The following is a 22388-nucleotide window of genomic DNA, read 5'->3' on the forward strand; positions in this document are numbered from 1 at the left end:
TACAATCACCACTTGGTTAAGCTTACGATAATCCACGGTCATTCTCCAAGATCCCTCTGTCTTCTGCACAGGCCAGATAGGAGAGTTGAATGGGAGTGTGCTGGGAATCACCACCCCTGCGTCTTTCAAGTCCTTCATGGTGGCACTAATTTCTACAGCCCCTCCAGGGGTGCAATATTGTGAGTCATACTCTGAACCCACCTCCTTGTGGGTCATACTCTGAACCTTCCCTCTAGGGGCTTGCCGGGACTTTAGTCTAGTTATAGGTCTAGAAGCAAATGGCATGTTCGAGGTGGGTCCTGAGGAGGATCAACATTGTCTTGCCTGGCAGCTGCCTCAGTGGAGGCCATCACTGTTGCCTCAGTCAGCACAGGGCTTATCTCCTCAGACAAAAGTGGAAAGGCTGATGGCAGCGTGGGTCGGAGAGGGGATGTTGCCACTATTGGAGATGGGGAAGCTGTTTTGTCTGGTAAAAAAGGGTTCATCAGAGTTTACAAGTCCAGTGTCCCCAGCTTCATCATGGTCCTCCCACATGTCCCCATTCCAAGTTGCAGAATCCCGTTCTTTTCCAGTCAATGCCCTCACTTCAATAGTAGACACCTGGGGAGGCTGTGGGTGCACCTTTTGTTGCAGGTCAGCCACTAGTATGATAAGGTTTGTGTCTAATTTTCCACAATTTCAGCTCTTTCTCTACAGGGGATAAGACTCTGACTTAGGGCAATCTTAGAAGATTTGAGGCTCAGTATCTGCTTCTGAAGCTGGGAGTTAGAGTCCCTGAGTTCATTATTTTCTTTCATCACTTTGTCCAAAGAACTTAGGAGCAACTAATCAGTTTTATTGTGTTACTTGGTTCTCCATGTATGGTCAAAGGTATTATGTATAGAGTCACTAAACTCCTTGCCTTTCATGAGCGTTGAATCAGGAGTGTCAAATGCATTTATTTGTGTAACTCTAAATAGTTCACGCCAAGGACTATCAATGTTGTCCACACTATTAGAGGTAGAGTCCTTAGCATTTTTGGGTCTAATCATATTAAGCAGCCAACTCTAGAAACCCCAAAACCAACAAAAGAACTCCATCCTTAATACTCTGTTCCTCTAGAACCACTCCTGGTACCAAATCTGTATTAGTCAGGGTTCTCTACACAGACAGAACTAATAGGAGATATACATATATGGAGTTTATTCAGGAGTATTAACTCACATGGTCACAAGGTCCTACAATAGGCTGTCTGCAAGCTGAGAAGCAAGGAAGCCAGTCAGTGCCAAAGCTGAAGAACTTGGAGTCTGATGCTTGAGGGCAGGAAGCATCCAGCACTGGAGAAGGATATAGGCTGGGAGGCTTAACCAGTCTAGCTTTTTCATGTTTTTCTAAAAGACTGTTTATATCCTGACCACCCTCGCAGCTGATTAGATGGTGCCCACCCAGATTAAGGGTGAGTCTGCCTTTCCCAATCCACTGACTCAAATGTTAATCTCCTTTGGCAGCACCCTCACAGACACACCCAGGATCAATATTTTGCATCCTGCAGTCCAATCAAGTTGCCACTCAGTATTAAGCATTACAGTGTTCATTGGAACTGCTGTAGTAATTTCACTTACTGATAAACAGAAAAATTGTGCTCATCTCCATGATAGATATAAATTCCAGCTAATTGAGACTTGCCTTTTTCTCCTTATAAAAATAGAATTCATTGGCAGATACTATATATTTTGTATTCATTCTCTTAATTTGATTGTGAATTGATTTGTCACACTTTTGCTTGCTAGTTTGCACTAAGGCTGGCCAAGTATTTTTCTTAAGTCTCTTTGGAGAATGAGAGGGCTTTAGAATTCTTGCATGTGGTTCTTTTGTCGAATTTGAGTTCTAGTCCCCAAGCAAAGATTCAGAAAGTGCCTTCTATTCTAACTGCAAAGTAAATGTCATTCATGACCTCTGCCAACTTTAGATAGACTTTTTTTGGTGGTCTTGGGAGGCTGAGGTAGGGGAATCACTTGAACCCAGGAGGTAGGGGTTGCAGTGAGCCGAGATTGTGCCACTGCACTGTAGTCTGGAAACACAGAGCAAGGCTCCATCTCAAAAAAAAAAAAAAAAAAGAAAGAAAGGTGATCTCAGAATTGTAGAATGTTGAAGAATGTATGAACTTTAACCTGATCTGGTTCAATCTGTTCGTCCTTTTGCAAACATTGTGAAATCTCTACTATATGTCAAGCACCCGATGTGGTCTTAAGGAAACGAATGAAAATGTAAACATACACCTTTTTGGCAATAGAAAAAAAAAGCAAAAGGAAATGCATTTCCACAGTGAAAAGCTTTTCTTTCTGACAGTCTTAGGTTTTGAAATGCAGGGTTATTATCATACAGAAGGACTAGAACATTGATACTTCTTGCCATTGGTATATTTCATTGCCAAATACATATGTGAATGGTCTTGACTTCTCTTATATATTTATATGGCTCTTTAATGTGAACTAATGTGATTTTGCCTCTGTATTCATTTCCTAGCGTTACCAAAACAAATTAACACAAACTGGAGAACTTAAATTTATTCTCTCACAGTTCTGGAGACCAGAAGTCTGAAATTAAAGTTCTGAAACTGCCTCTTTCAGTTCTGAAACTTTGCCTTCTTTGCCTCTTTCAGCTTCTAGTGGCACCTGGGATTCTTGGCTTATAGATACATCATTCTAATCTCTACCTCCATCTTTATACCATCTTCTCTGTTTCTGTGACTTCTCCTCTTAAGGACACCAGTGATTGGAGTTAGGACCCACACTGAATCCAGGATGATTCAGATCCTTAGCTATAATTATATCTACAAAGACACTATTTGCAAATAAGGTCACGTTTGGAAGTTCCAGTGGACATGAATTTGGGGGTCCTTGTTTGACTCACTAGAGGCTCTATGGCCCTTTTGACCCTAAATCTGTATTTACATAGATTCCTAGGTAGAAAGAAATAAGCTATTAGTGTGTGTGTGTGTGTGTGTGTGTGTGTGTGTGTGTGTGTGAGAGAGAGAGAGAGCATGTGCGTGCACAAGCACACACATATCTCAAATGTTACTTAGCTTGCGTAATAATAAAAATAGTGAATACTTTTGTTGCATTAAAAATATTTAGTAAAATAGCTATTTGCATTGATGGTGAAATAAGGAATAATAACTTTAAAATGATTGCATCTTTTAAAAAAATTTAATTTTAATGATATATTTTAAAAATTCATTATTTTCTTATATCTGTCTCAAGCTTATATCTTTTGCAGATGGTTTAGAACATTTTCAAATGCTTCTACATGTAGACCTGTAAGCAGGTACAGGATATGAGTAATATACATGATGTCGTTATGCAGTAGTTTGTATCCAAAAGGAAAATGTTAAGTAAAATAATGTTATTCAGCGTGATAACCCAGTGGTCTTGAATGTTTTTGGCACCAGGGACTGGTTTTGTGGAAGACTGAGGCGGGTGGAGGACATAGTTTTGGGATGAAACTGCAGATTAGTACTGGTATGTAGTCTGGGGGTTTGGTACCCCTGTGATAACCCACTTTGGACATTTGGCTCTAGTGAAATTTACCTTTTCAGAAAGATCGATCCCCAAAAGTCGTAGCTTTTTAATGATGGAGTGTGTTGAAAAGCATGGATCATGGTTTTTTAAGAGACTTCCAAAGGAGACTTTCTCTCCAAAATATTTTCAGCAGTATTGTTTGAATAAGGTATAATAGTCTTTAGAGCAGTATTTTTGGAAGTGCAGACTGGGATACATTAACGGGTTGTATTGGGGTTATGTTCAACATTAATTAAAAGGATAGGAATAGAAAATATTACTGTGGATTGAATGTAGTAAGGACAGGTAGTTTTGAAAAACTTTTATTTGGGTTTCTGTTTATTGGACTACAGTTTAAAGTGTATTTCTTGCTGTGGATTATGGTCAAAAAAAGTTTGAACAGCCTCTGGTATTAGATGATAACACACATTTGGATATTAACTTCTTAGAGGTTAGTATATGCAGTCTCACCTATGTAGAATATAATTGTATATTTCTGTTGCTGTGTATTTGTGAAAAATGTGAGAATGATTTATTGTGAAACAGCTTTTAGTCCAGTAATGATTTTAATGTTTCTCTTCAATGGAAGACAAATTCCACTGAAATCAGGCATCTTAGCATCTCTACTGAATCTTAGAACATCAGAATCAAAAGCAGCCTTAGATTATTAGTTCAGTTTATTTATGGACAAATAGAAATCTGAGGTCAGGAGGTAGAGAAATGCATGCCTAAGGTTATATTGTGAGTGATAGAGCTGGTACCAAAACTTTTATCTCTTGATTCCCAACTCATAGACTACAGAAGTTCAATTATAGTTTAATCATAATCTCAACTAATTGTATGTAACAGTAATAAAAACAAGTTTTTACAAGAGTTCATGTTCAGAAATAAACAATGACTAATTGTTTCGTTTTTTTAAAAAAAACTTGATCATGCATTACTTTTAAAATTCTCTTTGGGTATAGAATGTGAAATTTTTAATTTGAATTATGTAAGCATATACTCTCTTTGAAAATACTTGGGAAGTTTTGAGTTTGTTACAGGGGACTTATTTTTAAATCATATGCCTCTTGGCTAAAATGCACTGTTACCAGATTCAAATCACCACTTAAAATTGCTTGCAGTGTTTGTCAACTGCTTCATTAAAGCCCAAACGGGGTATATATTCAGTGGGCAATTTCAAAGAATCAGAATGAAGTTCAAACATTAGGAAATTAAGGACATCCTATACTCCATTATTTTAATTAATACATGTTGTAAAAATCTAAAAATCAGAAGGAATCAAGGTTTTAAGGCTGTGGATGACTCAGGGACTTGGAAAATTGCCCTTCTTACCTCTAAGGTTGATTGACTGCCTCAAAACTCCAGAAGATAGATAGAGAATGTTTTTTTTTTTTGAGTTATCTTCTTTTGTCTCTTCTTGTTGGTCTTATCGCTCTACCTCCCAAATTGTCTTGAGGATTAAAGTAAACAGTATATTCCTAATTGTGCCAAATGCTTATTTCTTCTTTCTGTACCTCCATCTGACAGCAAGTGTAAAAGTGAGGACAGACGTGAGCAAAGGAGATAGATTCCTAAATTCAGATTTCCTTTTAACACACCAAGGTCATTCTCTGATTAGCTTTTTGGTCAAAGTGCTTAGAAAGCTGAACTACTACATGGTAGTGATGAAGATCGACCTTAGTGACCCTTAATATATAAGAAAGCTTTGAGAGTGTCACTGGAGGTATTTTAGACCAAATGAGAGACAAATCTGTTTGCTTTACAAAGCTAATTAAAACAGTATGTGACAGATGGGGCAGCATTAAAGATTCTTTCAATCATTAATTAGTATAGGCATCTCAACAAGTATATGGCCTCTCAAGGACTAGTTCTGATTGATATTTAGAATTGGTTTGGTTAGAACAATATAATTTTTTTTGAAGGCAGTTTTATAACTTTATTTGAGGTATTTGATGGTCAGTAATTAGTTCTCATCCACATTGTCTGTAGATTTTTGAAAGTGGTAACAGGTACATAGGTAACCAAAGTATAAAGCTTACTTGTTGAATCTTCATCCTCATTACGTTTTCTAGACAACCACACACAGATTTGGTATGGGACATTCCTTATTCCTTTGGCCCAGACAGCGTTGTTGAGCCTGGTATCAGTACACACATCTGGAGTTCTCATTTCCTTCACGGCAAATTTCCAAATCTCTTTGAATGTCCGAGGGGTATGCTTCTTGAAGCCCACTCCATGGATGCGCTTGTGAATGTTGATGGTGTATTCTTGGGTCACCACCTCATTGATGGCAGAATGGCCCGTTTTCTTCTCACCACTCTTCTTTGTGGGAGGCATTCTGCCAGGTCCAAGTTGGAAAAGAACAATATAATTTTTAAAATACAGATTTTTTTTTTTTTTTTGAGACAGAGTTTTTCTCTTGTTGCCCAGGCTGGAGTGCAATGGCATGATCTCAGCTCACTGCAACCTTCGCCTCCCAGGTTCAATTGATTCTTCTGCCTCAGCATCCTGAGTAGCTAGGATTACAGGTGTCTGTAACCATGCCCAGACAATTTTTTGTATTTTTAGTAGAGACAGGGTTTCACCGTGCTGGCCAGGCTGCTCTCGAACTCCTGACCTCAGGTAATCCGCCCCACCTTGGCCTTGCAAAGTGCTGGGATTACAGGCGTGAGCTACTGCACCTGGCTAAAAAATACAGATCTTTAAAGTAAGTAGTGGATTAATACTTTGGATGTATATAGTAATAGAATCATTAGGGGATTTGGAATAAAAACGTTTTTACCCAAGAATACACACAGTACTCTACTTAAGAATAAGAAACTAGGAAATCTGAGAGTGATTCTGGAACTAAGTGAATGTGGAAAATAAGTAACCAAAGGTATGAACTGAGTCAATGTGGAGAATAAGTAACCCAAGGTTTCACTGAAGACAGTTTTTCCTTGAAGCCTGTTTACTCACCCAAAAACAGTCAGGGCCACATGTTTAGTAATGAAATAAAGGCATTCTCTGACATGTAGGAGATTATTTTCCTCAAACTTTGCAGTGTAAAAATGTGTGTACCAACAGCAACAGCTAGTGAAAGGGCTAAAGAATATTATATGTTAGCTGGATGTGGTGGCATATGCCTGTAGTCTCAGCTACTTGGGAGGCTGAGGTGAGAGGATCACTAGAGCCCAGGAGGTAGAGGTTGCAGTGAGCCGAGATAATGCCACTGTCCTTCAGCCTCGGTGACAGAGCAAGACCTTGTCTCTAGAAAAAAAAAAATTATATAATTTAGAGGTACCACAATCTGTTGAGTATAAACTTCGAAAAATTGTTTAACAGTTTAGTGAAAATGTTGGTATTTCCAATTTAGTATACGAGTACTGTAGCTCACCAGCTATAGTATATTGCCTGTGTTCCTGTCCCTGTCTCACCTCTCTCTTCCTCCTTTATCTCCCAAATACTGACTCCTTGTACTTAACTCCTTGTACTTAACTCCTTGTCTTGAAGTCCACTTCTGGCTGGAGGCCAAATGAAGATAGGCTATCATTGTTTTCTGTAAAATTTCCTGTATTCTGATATAGCAGCTTGCATCTTCATTGTGTCATTTTATATGTTCCTCTGTAGCCAGTGTTTCTTATACACTAGTTTCTTGGGCTTGATTAGATTGAGATCACGTTCAAATTGTTTGTTAAGAATATTTACAAGTGGTGCTTTCTGTCTTGTATTGCATCCCATCAAGAAGCAGAATACTTGGTTGTCCCACTTTTAGTGATGTTAAAAGATTGCTCAGTAACAGTGTTGATATATTCATTCTGCACTAAAATTAATTTAAAGCTTCATGAAAGCCCAGGCAAAAAGAGAGTACTGACATACAACTAATCTCATTGTTTAATGCCCAGCAGTTTCCTTCTTTAGAGAATACATAATAACTTTGCAGGAAAGATGGATGACTCTTAAATTAAAATATTTGAATGAGATAACCTTCTTTCTCGCTTTTATTTTTAATGTGAAAATGAATTTTGTAAGATTAATGTAACCATGTACAACATTATGTTTTTCAGTGTCTAGCATGTAGACACTGAGATGACTCAGTGAAGTATTTGTGGAATGAGTAAGTGAACAAAAGATACCAACATGTATGTAGACTCTCTTAAGGTAACTTTCTCTCATAAAGTATCCTGGGTAAGAATGACAGTGCAGCACAAAGTAGAATGGTCACAATTCTTATCTTAACTTTTCTTCTAGTTCCCATGCTTTGTTAGTGCTGCCATTGCTAGAAGTTTGAGTTTTAGAAGAGCAAAATGTGGTGATTTTAAGAGAATAATTTTTTCCACACAGAAGTTGAGAAGCTCACCCCCAGCTCTGAAAAGCTTTTTATAACAAAAATATCCTCTTCGAAGATCAGAGAAAAATATATTGTCTATTCCAGGTAAATTAGTTAATCACATTTTTAAATACACTGAAGAACGAAACACAGACAGTTGTTAACGGAAATTCATGTGTGATCAAATAACTAAAATTCAAGAAAAAGTATGAATTGCAACACATTTTGTTTCTTTTTATTTGTGTATGATTGTTTTTACTGGCCTTAATTTGAGATTAAGAATTTGTATTATCTATATTTGAACTTTTTTGGGGCAGGGAATTTGTTTTCTCAAACATTTCTGCACCATATTTTGACTGACTTAATGAAGAAATCTTATAATTCTTCTAGTGTTTCTTTATAAATGCAGATTGGTTCTCATATGACCAAGATGAGTTGCACTGATGCTATAGGAAGGTTGTATTACTGAACAATTTAAGGGTTAAAGTAGCTTCTCGGTGTTATTCTATACTTAGTCCTGTTTTTCCCCCTCTCTTTGAACTTCTAGTTCATTATAATGCTTCTGGGAATGTGAATAGTGTGAGATGTGCCTTGATTGATACCCAACTTCAAGGCCCTTTTAGTTCCTGTCAGCCTCGGCTTCTTTTCTCCAGGGACATTTCAACATCTCCCAGCTCCTTGAAGCCAACTGCAAACCTTTATGCTTTTGTTGCCTTCCAGCTTAATGCAAAACTGAAAGTAACAGTGGACTGATTGGAGTCAGAGAAGTGGCCCCCAGGGAAGAGAAGCAGCCTGGGTCCCAGGGCACTGGGACTACAGATGGTAGGCCGATGTGTCAATCTAGATTAGAAATGGAAGAGAGCTGTTGCCTGGTACATTGCTTATTTTTTTGCTATAGGAGAGACATAGTTTGTAAAGAAGGGGCTCTGAGAATCTCCCAACAGAAAGGCAAGTAAATGAAAGATTTAGCAAAAATACACTAAGCTTTTACAGCAGAATACCTAGCAGATGTACTGCCAACCGAGAACAGTAATGCCACAGGAAACGAAACATCCCTTATTGAAGCTTCTATTTTATGACAGTGATTTCATGCCGAAATATCTGTTAAAGCTATTTTTTGAACAGAAGACAGTATACTTTAAAAAAAATTAGCGTCTATGTACCTCTCTGATAGGTTACAGATTCATTCTACATTTTTCTAAAAGCACAGCAATTTGCATGTCAATGCATTGTCACAAATGGATCTTCCTTGTACTTGTGTTCATATTTGAGGACCAAAAACATTGTACAGAGTTTAAATTGAATTTGCACACTTGCTCCTAGAGTAAAAAAATTGCTTTCCAAAACAGTGTTCCTGAACTTTAGTGTGCATAGGAATCAACTGAGGATCTTATTAAAATGGACCTATTCATTCAGTAGGTCTGGGGTGGGAACTAGTATTCTCTATTGCTCACAAGCTTCTAGGTGATACCAGTGCAGCAGTTTCAGAGGCTACACTTTAAATATCAAGGTTTTTAGATATTGAGCTTTAAATAAACAAGCTCACTAGAAATACTTCTTGTTTTCTAAACTCATTTACTAAGCTATTTTAAGACAACACTTGATACCTAACTAATGCCTCTATGGATTAGGAATCTTATTAACAGAAGTAATATTTGATAACCTCGTTACTTGATGTTTTATTAGCCTCTAGTCCTGAAAGTCTCAAATTATTCATTTTCATGACTGAATTAACAACCTTAAATTATAGCACCATACAAAAAGTGTTGAATTTTTATTTACTAACGTAATATAATTCTTCCTCTGTTTTGTGGTAATTTATGGATGATTCTCTTCATTCTACTCCCTAGCTTTATTAGGGTATAGTTGACAAAAATTGTATATATTTATGATGTACAGTGAGATATTGCGATATATGTATATATATTGTTAAATGATTATGTCAGGCTAATTACCATATCTTTCACCTCATATACTTTTTTTGTTGTTGTGAGAATATTATCTAATCTCTTAGCAGTTTTCAAGGATACAGTACAGTCATGCATGACTTGATGATGGGGATATGTTCTGAGAAATGTGTTATTAGGCAATTTTGTCATTGTGCAAACATCATAGAATATAATTACACAAACCTAGATGGTATAGCCTACCACACACCTACTATAACCAAAAAATAATAGCCTATTACTTTTAGGTTACCTGTATAGTATGTTAATATAGTGAATATTGTAGGCAATTGTAATACAGTCTTAAAGATGCCACTCTGCTCTGCTTTCTTGGCAAGTAAATGAGCTAATAAACTGAAGAGAATGACCAAGTTGTAAAATACTTCCTAAGTTCATATCTATATATTTGTATATGTTGTCTAAATAGTTTATCATTAGAGACTATATTCTTTGTGACTGTTAAGATCTGTGAAAATTTCCATATGTCTTTGTTTTGTTTTTAACATAAATTTAAAAGTTTTATTCAAGTCTAAATTGAAAAAAATTAATGATCCTTATCAAAAGCTTTATGGTCTGGAGTCATACTTTATTTTACTTAAGCACTATAGTATTTGACACATGAAGATGTTTCCCTGGGAGAATCTTGTTGCTGCCCAGGGCTGACATGAAAAGAAACAATTTGTCAGACTAGTGGAGCTTACTAACAGTTCAAATAAACAACCATCTTTCTCTTCATACTGCATATTAATAGAAATGTTAATGATAAGCTAACAGGAAACTGCCTTCTTTACACCCTACAGGGAGCAGAGATTACTGGGTCAGAGACAGTTTTCTTGCTTTGGGCTCTCTTAACAAACACAACTATTAGCAAAGTACCGGTCTTATCACTTGCATATTTATTAGCACAGTGTTTTTAAATAGTTACCTGTTTAATACAACCAAATTGATCGTTGCCTCATTTTTGCCATTACTTAGCATGTAAATGTTTTTGCCATGTAAGTATTTCAAGGTAAAATGCAATTTCCACCACCCCCCTGCCTTTTTTTTTTTGTGTGTGAGACAGGGTCCTGTTCTGTCATCCATGCTGAAGTGCCAGTGGCACAATGATAGCCCACTGCAAACTCGAACTTTTGGGTTCAAGTAATCCAGTGGCCTCAGCCTCCCCAGTAGCTAGGACTACAGGCATGTGCCACTATGCCTGGCTAATTTTTAAGTTTTTTATGGAGACAGGGTCTTGCTATGTTGCCTAGGCTAGTTTTGAACTTCTGGCCTCAAGGGGTCCTCCTGCCTTGGCCTCCCAAAGTGCTGGAATTATAGGCGTAAGCCACTATGCCCAGCTAGTAAAAAACTATTAACTTTAGACTTTAAACATATATTCTCTTTACATATTTTGATAGATGATAACTAACTCTTCAAAAATACTTCAGAATAACCAGAAGATTCGATTTGGAGTGTTCCCAACACAAAGAAATGATAGATGTTTCAGGAATGGGTATCCCACTTACCCTTATTGAGTTCTTTAATGACTGACTTTGATAATGCCAAGTTCATTGTTCTATGATAATATTTTTCTGCCTTCTTGAGTATTTCTTTAGCACATAAGTGTAAAATCTTGCTATTACCAATATTATTGAGTTCCACTGTTATCTAGAACTGGTCAGATGCTTATGAAGACAGGATCTGTTATTAAGACATTGATTATATAGAGTAGAAAAGATTTCTTACCCATCTCTAGGTTCCTGTCTGAGACCCCTATAATAAAAGATAGATTAATAAGAGAAAAGCATCCAAATTTATCTAATAGAAGTTTTACATGACATGGGAACCTTCAGAAATTACAGCCCAAAGAAGTGGGAAAAACTTTATTTTTATGCATAGGTTGATGAAGAGTGGACAGTTGTACCCACGTACAACTGGACAAAGGGATCTAACAGTAATAAACTGGGAGAACTGTTAGTTCAGATTCTTCTTGGTGTCTCTGTGTCCTCAGAGATTGGGATGTTCCTTTTCTTAGGGTCTAGAGGATACATCTCTTAGAGGGGTCTTATGACCTACTTTAGAAGACTGTCAGAGAATTATTTTATGACCTGTTTTAGGGGAGAAGGGCAGGAGAAGGTCAAAGAGACCTTTTTGCTTCTGCCATTTTCTCAAATGCCAGTGTGCTATATTTTGGGGTAATGTGTCCTAAACCCCATCAATAGTAAATAATCACTAGTGAGGGAAGTCTGGTCTTTCCAGTTAATGTTTGAGGCACTGAAATAATTAAATTAGTTATATAAGTCAGATATTTGGAGATTTGCAATTATTTAGCCTACTTTTAGGAGAGTGTAATTTATTGGTTGCTGACAGACATGATAGTTATTGGCTACACCATTATGGTAATTTAAAAAAATAAGACTCAGTGTTATCTTTAGGCCTTTCCTAAGAAAATAATAAATCTATAGAAATGTTTTTTAATATTAGCTGGGCTTATTAATATACTAGCATCAGTGTCTCTCTTTACAGCATTTAGATTGAATTGTTGGTCAATTATAAAACTTTTGAGTCTGTTACAAGTGCTGATGTGTTCAGGAAATGGATGGGCAAAAGAGTAATCTTCAGGACTTTGATCAGAGCCTGACATTAGTTGTCATTCAGTAAAAAGCAATGATTTAGTAAATGAATTTCTATACACAAACTCTATTTCAAACAAAAAACTCTAGTGAGCAAACACCAAGTGATTAAAGTCGGAAACTAAAAATAAAATACACTAAGTTTTACTTTTTAAAATGAGGAAACATTTGCTAGTTTAGTTTAAAATTTTATATTTTCGACTGGGCGCGGTGGCTCACGCCTGTAATCCCAGCACTTTGGGAGGCCAAGGCGGGCGAATCACAAGGTCAAGAGATCGAGACCATCTTGGCCAACATGGTGAAACCCCGTGTCTACTAAAAATACAAAAAAAAAAAAAAAAAAAAAAAAAAAATTAGCTGGGCATGGTGGCAGGCACCTGTAGTCCCAGCTACTTGGGAGGCCAAGGCAGGAGAATTGCTTGAACCTGGGAGGCGGAGGTTGCCGTGAGCCGAAGTTGTGCCACTGCACTCCAGCCTGACGCCTGGTGACGGAGTGAGACTGTCTAAAAATAAAATAAAAAAATAAAATAAAATTTTATATTTTCTTTGATTTGCAGATGAGAGGCTCAGGTTTTCTTTGATAAACCTGAACTTTGGATTTCAGGTTTATTAAAGTGGAAGCAAAACCATTCTTATTTTAGTAGCCTCTCATGTAACACATTGTTATCACCAGTGAGTGAAAATGATACTGGAAGGGCTTTTGGTTTATAACTTGCAAAAATCTTTCTTGCATTCTTCATTATTTTCTTCTTAGAAACATGGCAGGATAGAATCAGCAAACTTAGTTTTGGTTTTTATATTTATACCTTAAAAACTGATAATCTCCTCACAAATTATTTCTTGTGATGCTATAAAGTTCTTGAAAGTATTAATTTGAAAGGATATGTACATTATCAGGTTTCCTAATTCTTTAGAAGCAATTTATTTTGTGTATTTGAAAGTATAGAAACTTTTATTTGACCAATTTCTGGGCTTGAGAAACTGATATTTCTTCTATTTCATTTATCTAGTAAAAGGTTAGACTAGGCAATAAAGATTGAATTCAATTGATGGATAATTTTTTAAGGAACAAATGGAATCAACTTTATTTTTGGATTTTCTGCTTTTACATATTTGCCTTTTGTGGACACATTTATTAATTTCTCATTTTTTAAATTTTCAGGTAACTTGGGTTTTTACTCCTGTAACAACTGAAATAACAAGTCTTGATACAGAGAATATAGATGAAATTTTAAGTAAGTACCTCAATATTTTTAAAGTGTACTCTTCTCTATATAGAGTTAGTTTACATATACAAAAAATAAAATAAAATCTCAGTTACCTAGCACAGATGAAGAGCTTGCAGTCTGATGAATTCCATGGCTTTCTGAATTATCAAACCATTTTTTGTTACTTTTAGTCTATTTTATTTGACTTGATATAGATATCATTCTTAACAATTCATGAAATGTTTTGATAAACCTGCTTAGAAGCCAATAGTTCTTACTGTGTAGTACTAAATGTTAATGACCTTAGGACACAGCCGAGACATTTTTTTTTTCTTTTTTCCCTTTAATTAGATCGCCTACTCTGATCTCTTTCATTGTCATTGGTCCAGTTAAGTTCAGTAAGTTTTTTTTATTTTTTATTTTAGAAAAAGCATCTTGCTTTGTCACCCAGACTGGAGTGCAGTGGCATGATAATATTATTGCTCACTCCATCCTTGACCCCCTGGGCTCAAGCAATCCTCTTTCCTCAGCCTTCCAAGTTAGCTAGGACTACAGGTGTGCTCCACTGCACCTAGCTAATTTTAAATTTTTCTTGTAGTGACATGGTCTTGCTATGTTGCCTAGGCTGGTCTTCAACTCCTGGCCTCAAGCAATCCTCTTGTCTTGGCCTCCCAAAGTGATGGGATTACAGGCATGAGCCACCACACTTGGCCTAATAAGTTTTTTACTGAATGCTTTGTTTGTTGACAATGTGATTATAGATATAATTAAGGGAAACCATTTCTTGTTTTTTAAAAATAGTAAAGGAAAGGTGAAGATGTGGTTGATAGAAAATCACAACTTAGGAGCTTTAAGAAAATATACAGTTTGCACAAATGATTTTTTAACCCTCTGTTTTATGCACTGGTTTGCACATAACAAAATCAAAAGTAATAGAGGCAAAAGGAGTTACAACATTCATTTGAGTGTAATATATTATGCTTCTGGACCTTTAAATGCTAAAAGTCTATTCCTGTCTTATGGAGTCTCTTTAGAGAAGTGGTTTCGAAAACTTTAGCATGTATCAAAATCACCTGGAACACTTATTAATATCTATACTGCTAGGAAATTGCTAGACCCCTACCTAAGAATTTGCATTTCTGTGAGTTCCCAGGTGATGTTGGTGTTGCTGGTCCATGAACCACAGTTTGTGAACCACTGCTTTAGAGCAAATAAGCAAGTGGATAAAAAGTAACTTGAAGGTAAAAAGTGAAGAAAGGAATTGAAACTCACTTGTCATTCTCATTTCTGTCATCTTTCAAATCCTAGAATATCTTTGTGTTTTATTTTCATTAGTGCTTGAGGAGTTTAAGTTTCTCTCGTAGGGTTAGGCAAAAAGCACTACATCTTTCTCATGTCTTTACATCCTGATATGCACATAATGCTGTTATTTTTGCAGCAGGGAATAACTGTTGAATGGATAGGAACCAAAATATTAATGTCTTGTGCAACATTGTTGTAGATTACTTGTTGTAACTAGGTGGGATATGTGAGGTTTAGAAATAACTTAGTTATACAGGTCTTTTCTATTATGTGGGATTTTATTTGTAGGACTAGTTGTCATTTATGGATATGAAAGATCAAAAAATAAAAATACAGATCATTCTACTTTACTTTTTATGATAGTAACTTACTTGCCTTATCTGGACTTCATTTCCCATTTGCTTTAAATTCATTTAAGATGCAGTGAAGGAAATCTGGTGTGATGGCTCATGCCTGTAATCCCAGCACTTTGGAAGGTTAAGGTGGGAGGTTGCTTGAGGCCAGGATTTTGAGACCAGCCTGGGTAATATAACCAGACCCTGTCTCTACAAAAAAATACAAAAATTAGCCAGGTGTGGTGGTGTGTGCCTGTAGTCCTAGTTACTTGGGAGGCTAAGGTAGGAGAATCACTTCAACCCAGGAGTTTGAGGCTGCAGTGAGTTTTGATCATGCCACTGCACTGCAGCCTGGGCAACAGTGAGACCCAGTCTCAAAAAAATAAAAGATGCAGTGAACTTTTAAAGATGAAGCATAGAGGGAGGAGAGAAAAAGTCTCCCATAAATTATATAAGCTGTCCATGACTCTAGGTTTCTGAGTGAGAGATAATAGTTACTGTGTTTTTTTAAGTGGACCCTTAAAATGGACAAGATCATAATTAAACTGTATCTTTAATTGTGTGAAAATTATTACAAATAACTTAAGTTATTTGGTTTTGTCTTTCAATTTCAGACAATGCCGATGTTGCTTTAGTAAATTTTTATGCTGACTGGTAAGTAATCTTATTATTTGGGTTTGTGTGTGTTTGTTTTTACTTGCTAAAGGTTAATTTTTCTTTGCTAGAAAGGGGAAGGGAAGGCTTTTTCTATTTCAAGACAGTATTCCATACATAAAGTCAATTAAGGTTCATCCACAAAGAAAGTAGTTTAATTTGATAAGGATTTCTGTTTTAAGAAAGAAAGAGTGCTGATTCTGTTACCTCGTATCTTAAGACCAAGTAACATAAAACTCAAATATGACTCCTTCCACCCCTCCCCACTCAAAGGGAACACATACCGCAATTCTGTATTTGTCCTGACTGGAAGGAGGGTAGTGTTTGTAGGTCATGATTTGGGTATGGCAAGTTTAGAAGGAAAAATAATGTTGACATTTTAAAATTTATACAATCTGCTGCCTCTTCTAGGATACCTTTACTCCTTCCCCTGGCTGAATCAGAGTCTGTCTTTTGCGTTTATATAGTACTCTATGTGCTATTATTTTTCTTACTAAATGTTTTGTTTTTTCTTATTTGTTTGTGCCCTAGCAAACAAACTTTGAGGGCAGAGATAATGGCTTACTCAGTATTCTCAGCATCTAGAACAATTTGGTGTATAGTAGATGTTACAGAATATGGCATGGAGACAGGAATAAGGGAGATGTAGCTAGAAAGATTCTGAAACACTGGCATAATCTTTATTTCTAGACACTCTGTATCTTATCTGACCCATTAAGGCTTACCACCTACCATACTCCAGGCCACAGTCCTGTCATTTACTTAGAATTCATTACTCAGTCTCCTCATTTCTTTTCTGTGCCTCTAGTCTTACATATCTCCATTCTCTTCTCTACGATGTAAGCCAGAGTTCTTTTTCTTACACAGTGTAAATAAGATTGGTTAACACCCCTTCTTAAAACCCTCAAAGGGTTTCCATTACCTTTGGGTTAAAGTTTAAATCCTTTACTTTGACCCAGAAGGCCCCTTACAAACTGGTCTCTTATTCCCTCTGCAGCTGTTATGTCTTATCTCTCTCCACTTCCACAATCTGCTCCAGTTATACTAAGCTTCTTTCAATTCCTATGAAATTCTGTATTTCATCACTGGACTGCTAGGCATGATATTTCCCCTGCCCGGATGGATCATTCTTCTGTCGCCCACTTCTCTACTTAGTTAAGTCCTAATATTTCAAGTCTTAGATTAGATGTCATTTTCTCCAGGTTGTCTTCCTAGATCAATACATTTACTCCTGCTCTTGACTCTGATAAGGGGCCCTTCCGTTATTTCCCATAACACCCCATACTTACCCAATCATAACACTTGTAGGCTATAATCCAGTTGGTGACTCCCTACTACATTATTTGCTTTGTGAAAATGGTTACCATAGTTTTATTTTTAACATTAATCCCCAAGCACTTTGCTTAATATATGGCTGATAAGTACATAATATCTACAGAATGAATATATATATGGTATGATTACTTAAAGAACTTTAGTAAAAAGTTGAAGATACACAGAGAAAATGCTATTTGTAAAACATGTAACTAAGGTAGCATTTTTCAAGGTAAATTAGGGTTGTCAAGATGTATTAATAGCCACAAAATTTGGTAGAGTATTATGTAATCCAATCCATTTTAAAATAAGAAAACTGAGATCCAGGGGAGTGAAGTACTTTCCCAAGGTTACCTGACTAGATGATGTCTGAAGAAAAACTAGAATGACATTCTCCTGAGAGATTCTGTATGTTGCAAGAAATTCTGTATGTTGGAAAAGCTGAATTGGAAACATGGACTAAGTTATTTGGGAAAACATTACCTAAAGAATATCTTCTTAATGAATTAATACTCTTTTATACAACTGAAAGACCTGGGTAATTGGCTGTAGGACATAGACTTATACTGTGTGGTTTCGTAGTCTGGACTCTGAGTTCCCCCTGGAAGTTAGGGATTTGGTACCATTTAATAATTCTGTAATAGAGGTGCTTAAAAATACTGCTACTCCTCGAGTAATACCATAGTAGGTGGTTAATAATGCTGTTTTGTGCCAGACTATTTTTTAAAAGTTATTTAATATTTATGGGTACATAGTAGGTATATATATTTATGGAGTACATGAGATACTTTGATAGAGGTGTACAGTGTATAATAATTACATGGTTGGGCACGGTGGCTCACGCCTATAATCCCAGCACTTTTGGGAGGCCGAGGTGGGTAGATCATGAGGTCAAGAGATTGAGACCATCCTAGTCAACACGGTGAAACCCCATCTCTCCTAAAAAATACAAAAATTAGCTGGGCGTGGTGGTGCCTGCCTGTAGTCCCAGCTACTCGGCAGGCTGAGGCAGGAGAATCACTTGAACTCAAGAGGTAGAGGTGGCAGTGAGCCAAGATTGCACCATTGCACTTCAGCCTGGGTGACAGAGCGAGACTCTAAAAAAAATTTAATAATAATAATAATAATAATTACATCAGGGTAAATGGGGTATTCATCACTTCAAGGATTCATCATTTCTTTATGTTACAAATATTCCAGTTATACTCTTTTAGTTATTTTAAAATGTATAATAAATTTCTGTTTACTGCAGTCACCCTACTAGATCTTATTCATTCTAACTATATTTTTGTACCCATTAACCATTCCCATCCAGACTCTTTACATACATTGTTTTTAATGCTCAGAACCACTCTGCAGGTAGGTATTAAAATTTCCATTTTAGGTTGAGGAATTGAGGCTCAGAAAGGTCATATGGCTAGTAAGTGGTGGAACTGGGATTTAAATTCAGGTATGTCTGACTCCAAAGCTTATTTTTTTCTCTAACTGGATCATATTAGTAGTGCCCTCAAAATGTCTCTGCAAAGATTTATCCATTTGGTAGATTTCTTAAGGATTGATTTAAGCACTAGATTAGAGATTAGGTTTAGATAACCCTTAGGCCCTTTTAATAGATCCATTGCTTTTGTGATGTTCCTTTTGTTCCTTTTATAAATGTATCATTTCTATGTGTATGGATACATGTGTATGAAAGTACAGTAATTTTGGAATTCAACTTTTATTTCATTTTCCCTTTTTACCTTTTGGTACAGGTTGAGTATCCCTTATCTGAAATACTGGTGACCAGAAGTGTTTCAGATTTTGGAATTTTTCAGATTTGGGAATATTTGCCTTATACTTACTGGCTTAGCATCCCTAACCCCAAAAATATGAAATCCAGAATGCTTCAGTGAGCATTTCCTTTGAGCATCTTGTTAGCCCTCAAACTTTTAGATTTTCAAACATTTTGAATTTTTGGATTAGGGACATTCAACCTGTATTAAGATAGGTCCTATTTTAAACATAAACCATGCTTAAATACTTACGGGGTAGCAAACTGGACAATACAGAGAAAAGAAACCCTTGATGTGTTTTTTTACGTTGCCCTTAAGCCATAAAGAGGCTTGCCCACTCTTTTTTTACTATGTCAGATCTAAATTTTTCAAGAAACCATTAATCAGTTCCTACTCCTTGCCTCTCTTGCCCTCCAGCTACCTTATTTTCAGCAAACTGTAAGAACCCACAGTCCTAGCTGCTCCAGTTCCTCCATTCTATCAATTTATTCATTTAACACACATATATGAAATGCTTATTAGAATACGTAGTCAAATAAGACACGGTCCATGATGTCCACAGACCCCACCCACTTATCCCTGATGGGAGAGACTTAAGAATGCTAAAAGAGGAAACAGCTACTTGAAAGCAAGAGATTGAAGATACAGATGTGTCTCCTTGATATATTCTAGGACATCTCCTTAGGAAGTCAGGTGAGTGGGCTAGAAGAGATATATACAAGAAGAAATAGGGAGGAAGTATAATGTTTGCATCCTTTCACAGGCTTTCCAATATTTTTATTGTATTATAGCTAATACATATGACCTAATTACGTGTGGATTAAACTGTTCACTGGCATCATTTAAGTAAATTTGGTGGAAAACAGCTCTGGAAGCAAGAGTAGCAATTTCTTTGTTTACATATCCTTAATACTTCTTCCGTAAGACAATAGCCATTGTAACCCAGCTGGTTATTTGCTGATTCTGATTCTTCCCCTTCTTACTGGGTCCCTTTAATGACCTACAACATAGTCATGCACAACATAATGATGTTTAGGTCAATGACAGAAGTCACATAAGATTATATAATACCATATTTTTACTGTACCTTTTCTGTGTTTAGATACGTTTAGGTACAAAAATGCTATCGTGTTACAATTGCCTACAGTAATTAGTTTATTAACGTGGTACAGGTTTGTAGCCTAGGAGCAATAGGAGGCTGTATACCATATAGTATAGGTGCGCACTAGGCTATATTGTCTAGGTTCATGTAAATATACTTTATGATGTTCACACAGTGAAAAAATCGCCTAATGGTTTCTCAGAGTGTATCCCTGTCATTAAACACCACATGACTGTGTTTGTCAAATGTTTGGCTTGATTAAGGGATAGTTAGAAGTAACTAGTTAATAGTAATATTGTGGGGCTTGTGCGCTGTGTTTAAAGTAAAAGAAAAAAGAAAATATAGACAGTAAGTCTTGGTTAGAATTTAAAATATTTGCTTCTAGACTTACTGTATTTAGTATGTTTATAGATATAAAAGCCCATTTTAACAAAGGATAAATTTTGAGGGGAAATAGTTCATTAAATACCATATATTCTTTTAATGTAACTTATTTAGTATGCTAACTTGCCTATGAGATTAATAGAAGTAGCCAGGTGGACCAGTCTAATATTTGTAATACAGTTAAAAGATTTTATTCAGTAGTCTAAAATTTCATTATTTTGAGGTGGGAGGATTGCTTGAGCCCTGGAGGTGGAGGGTGCAGTGAGCTGAGATTGTGCCCCTGCCCTCCATTAAAAATTAATAAAATAGAGAAAGCCAATTTCTTTTATACACGTTCAAGCTTCAGTAGTTACAAATCCTAATAGTACTTCTTAGAGGGCTTATTTCAGACTTGTTTTATGACCTCTGCAAGAGATCCTTAGCTGTGTGCTTCATAATACTGGCAGTTATCTTAAGATGAATAAAACCAAAATCTATTAGACATTCTTAGAATCCATATACAATCTTTGAATTCAAAATTGTCTTCATCTCCATTGAATGACATCAGGGTCCTTGATTAAATCAAGTGTGTGATTATCTCACAAAGTTGTTTACTGTACCTATATCAAATGTCAATGGGTGATAACTGAAATAAGATTTTATTACTTCTGCTTTTCATTTCTAATTGACATCCTTCTCTGTGTATAGGTGTCGTTTCAGTCAGATGTTGCATCCAATTTTTGAGGAAGCTTCCGATGTCATTAAGGAAGAATTTCCAAATGAAAATCAAGTAGTGTTTGCCAGAGTTGATTGTGATCAGCACTGTAAGTACCTCAACAAGAAGTCTAGAAGAAACTGTCCCATCCCACACACAGGCCCACAAACACATTTTTCTTTTCTTTTTTTTAAATGCTTTACTTTAAGTGCAGAACTGGAAAGGTTCTAGTGACCTTGGTTAAATTGTTACAATTTAATTTTTAGGTACTTATAACACTACTTTCCATTTTGCTTGTGTGATGGTTTTTTTGTTGTTATTTAAAAAATTACAATAGGTCAAGCATAGGGATCACAAGTAGCAATGTTTTCTACCAAAGCAAATACCAAAATCAGTAAATAAAATTGAAATACAGTAATAGAAGAAAAATGTATTTCTGTTAGTTTTAGAATCATGTGAAAATACCATTTATAGTCATTTCAAATAAGATAGTCTCAGATTTTTGTGTGTTTCTGTTTTTTAAAGATTCTGTGAAGATTGGTTTAGACTATTTATGAGGTCTAATTAACTGTAGCAACTGATTATAATTATTAGGAGTTTTAAGAAACTGAGCTTAGACTCTTAAAATCCAACCTCTTGCATTTTGCTTGTCCCAGTGGAGCATACTCTATAAAATCCTCATGGTCTTTTTGTATACATGACAGATTTCTCTAACTTGAGCTAGTGATCTTGCCATTGGTGTTTCTTCCTGTGTGCTCCCATTATACTTGAACTTTCCTCTCTCATTGTACTAAACTCATTGTATTTGGTAGTTCTGGTTCATTGTGTCTTAGTTGTCTTATCAACTGCATTGTCTTGTTCATCGAGGCAGGAATTTTTTTTTTCTTCTTTTTTAATGCTCACTTTTAAGAGGAGACCAAACCATTTATTAATCTCTGTGTCTAAAGCATCTGACAGTTTCTGGGAGACAGGGACTACTCACAAAAAGCTTTTGCATTTAGTTATTGGTAAGTTGGCGTGAATACAGAACTGTCTCCCATTCTTCAAATTTTCTATTTTTTGTACTTAACCTACTGATTAAAATTAGTATGTGTGTATACACACCTAAGTTTTCATTTTACTGATGAGAAATGGATATGAAATGGCTTAATCAATGTTACACAACTCACTGTCTAGTCAAGCCAGAATTTGAATCCTGATCTGACCAGATGCCT

General features: G+C 36.1%; 1 protein-coding gene across 2 annotated transcripts in view; it reads left to right on the forward strand.

Annotated features, from left to right (window-relative positions):
* ERP44 (endoplasmic reticulum protein 44) overlaps window positions 1–22388 on the forward strand; it is a 94992-nt gene that overhangs the window by 18079 nt on the left and 54525 nt on the right. The window contains exons 2-4 of one of the 2 annotated variants that reach the window (XM_012437544.3): window positions 13572–13644; window positions 15869–15908; window positions 21168–21283. In XM_012437544.3, the coding sequence (XP_012292967.1) occupies window positions 13572–13644; window positions 15869–15908; window positions 21168–21283 (229 nt within the window). Of the gene's footprint in view, window positions 1–13571; window positions 13645–15868; window positions 15909–19624; window positions 19688–21167; window positions 21284–22388 lie in introns of those variants that run through there. The other variant, XM_012437545.3, reaches the window with a different exon arrangement.

This window comes from Aotus nancymaae, unplaced genomic scaffold, assembly GCF_030222135.1.
Source record: "Aotus nancymaae isolate 86718 unplaced genomic scaffold, 86718_ANA_hifiasm-v0.15.2.pri h1tg000003l, whole genome shotgun sequence".
Classification (NCBI taxonomy): domain Eukaryota; kingdom Metazoa; phylum Chordata; class Mammalia; order Primates; family Aotidae; genus Aotus; species Aotus nancymaae.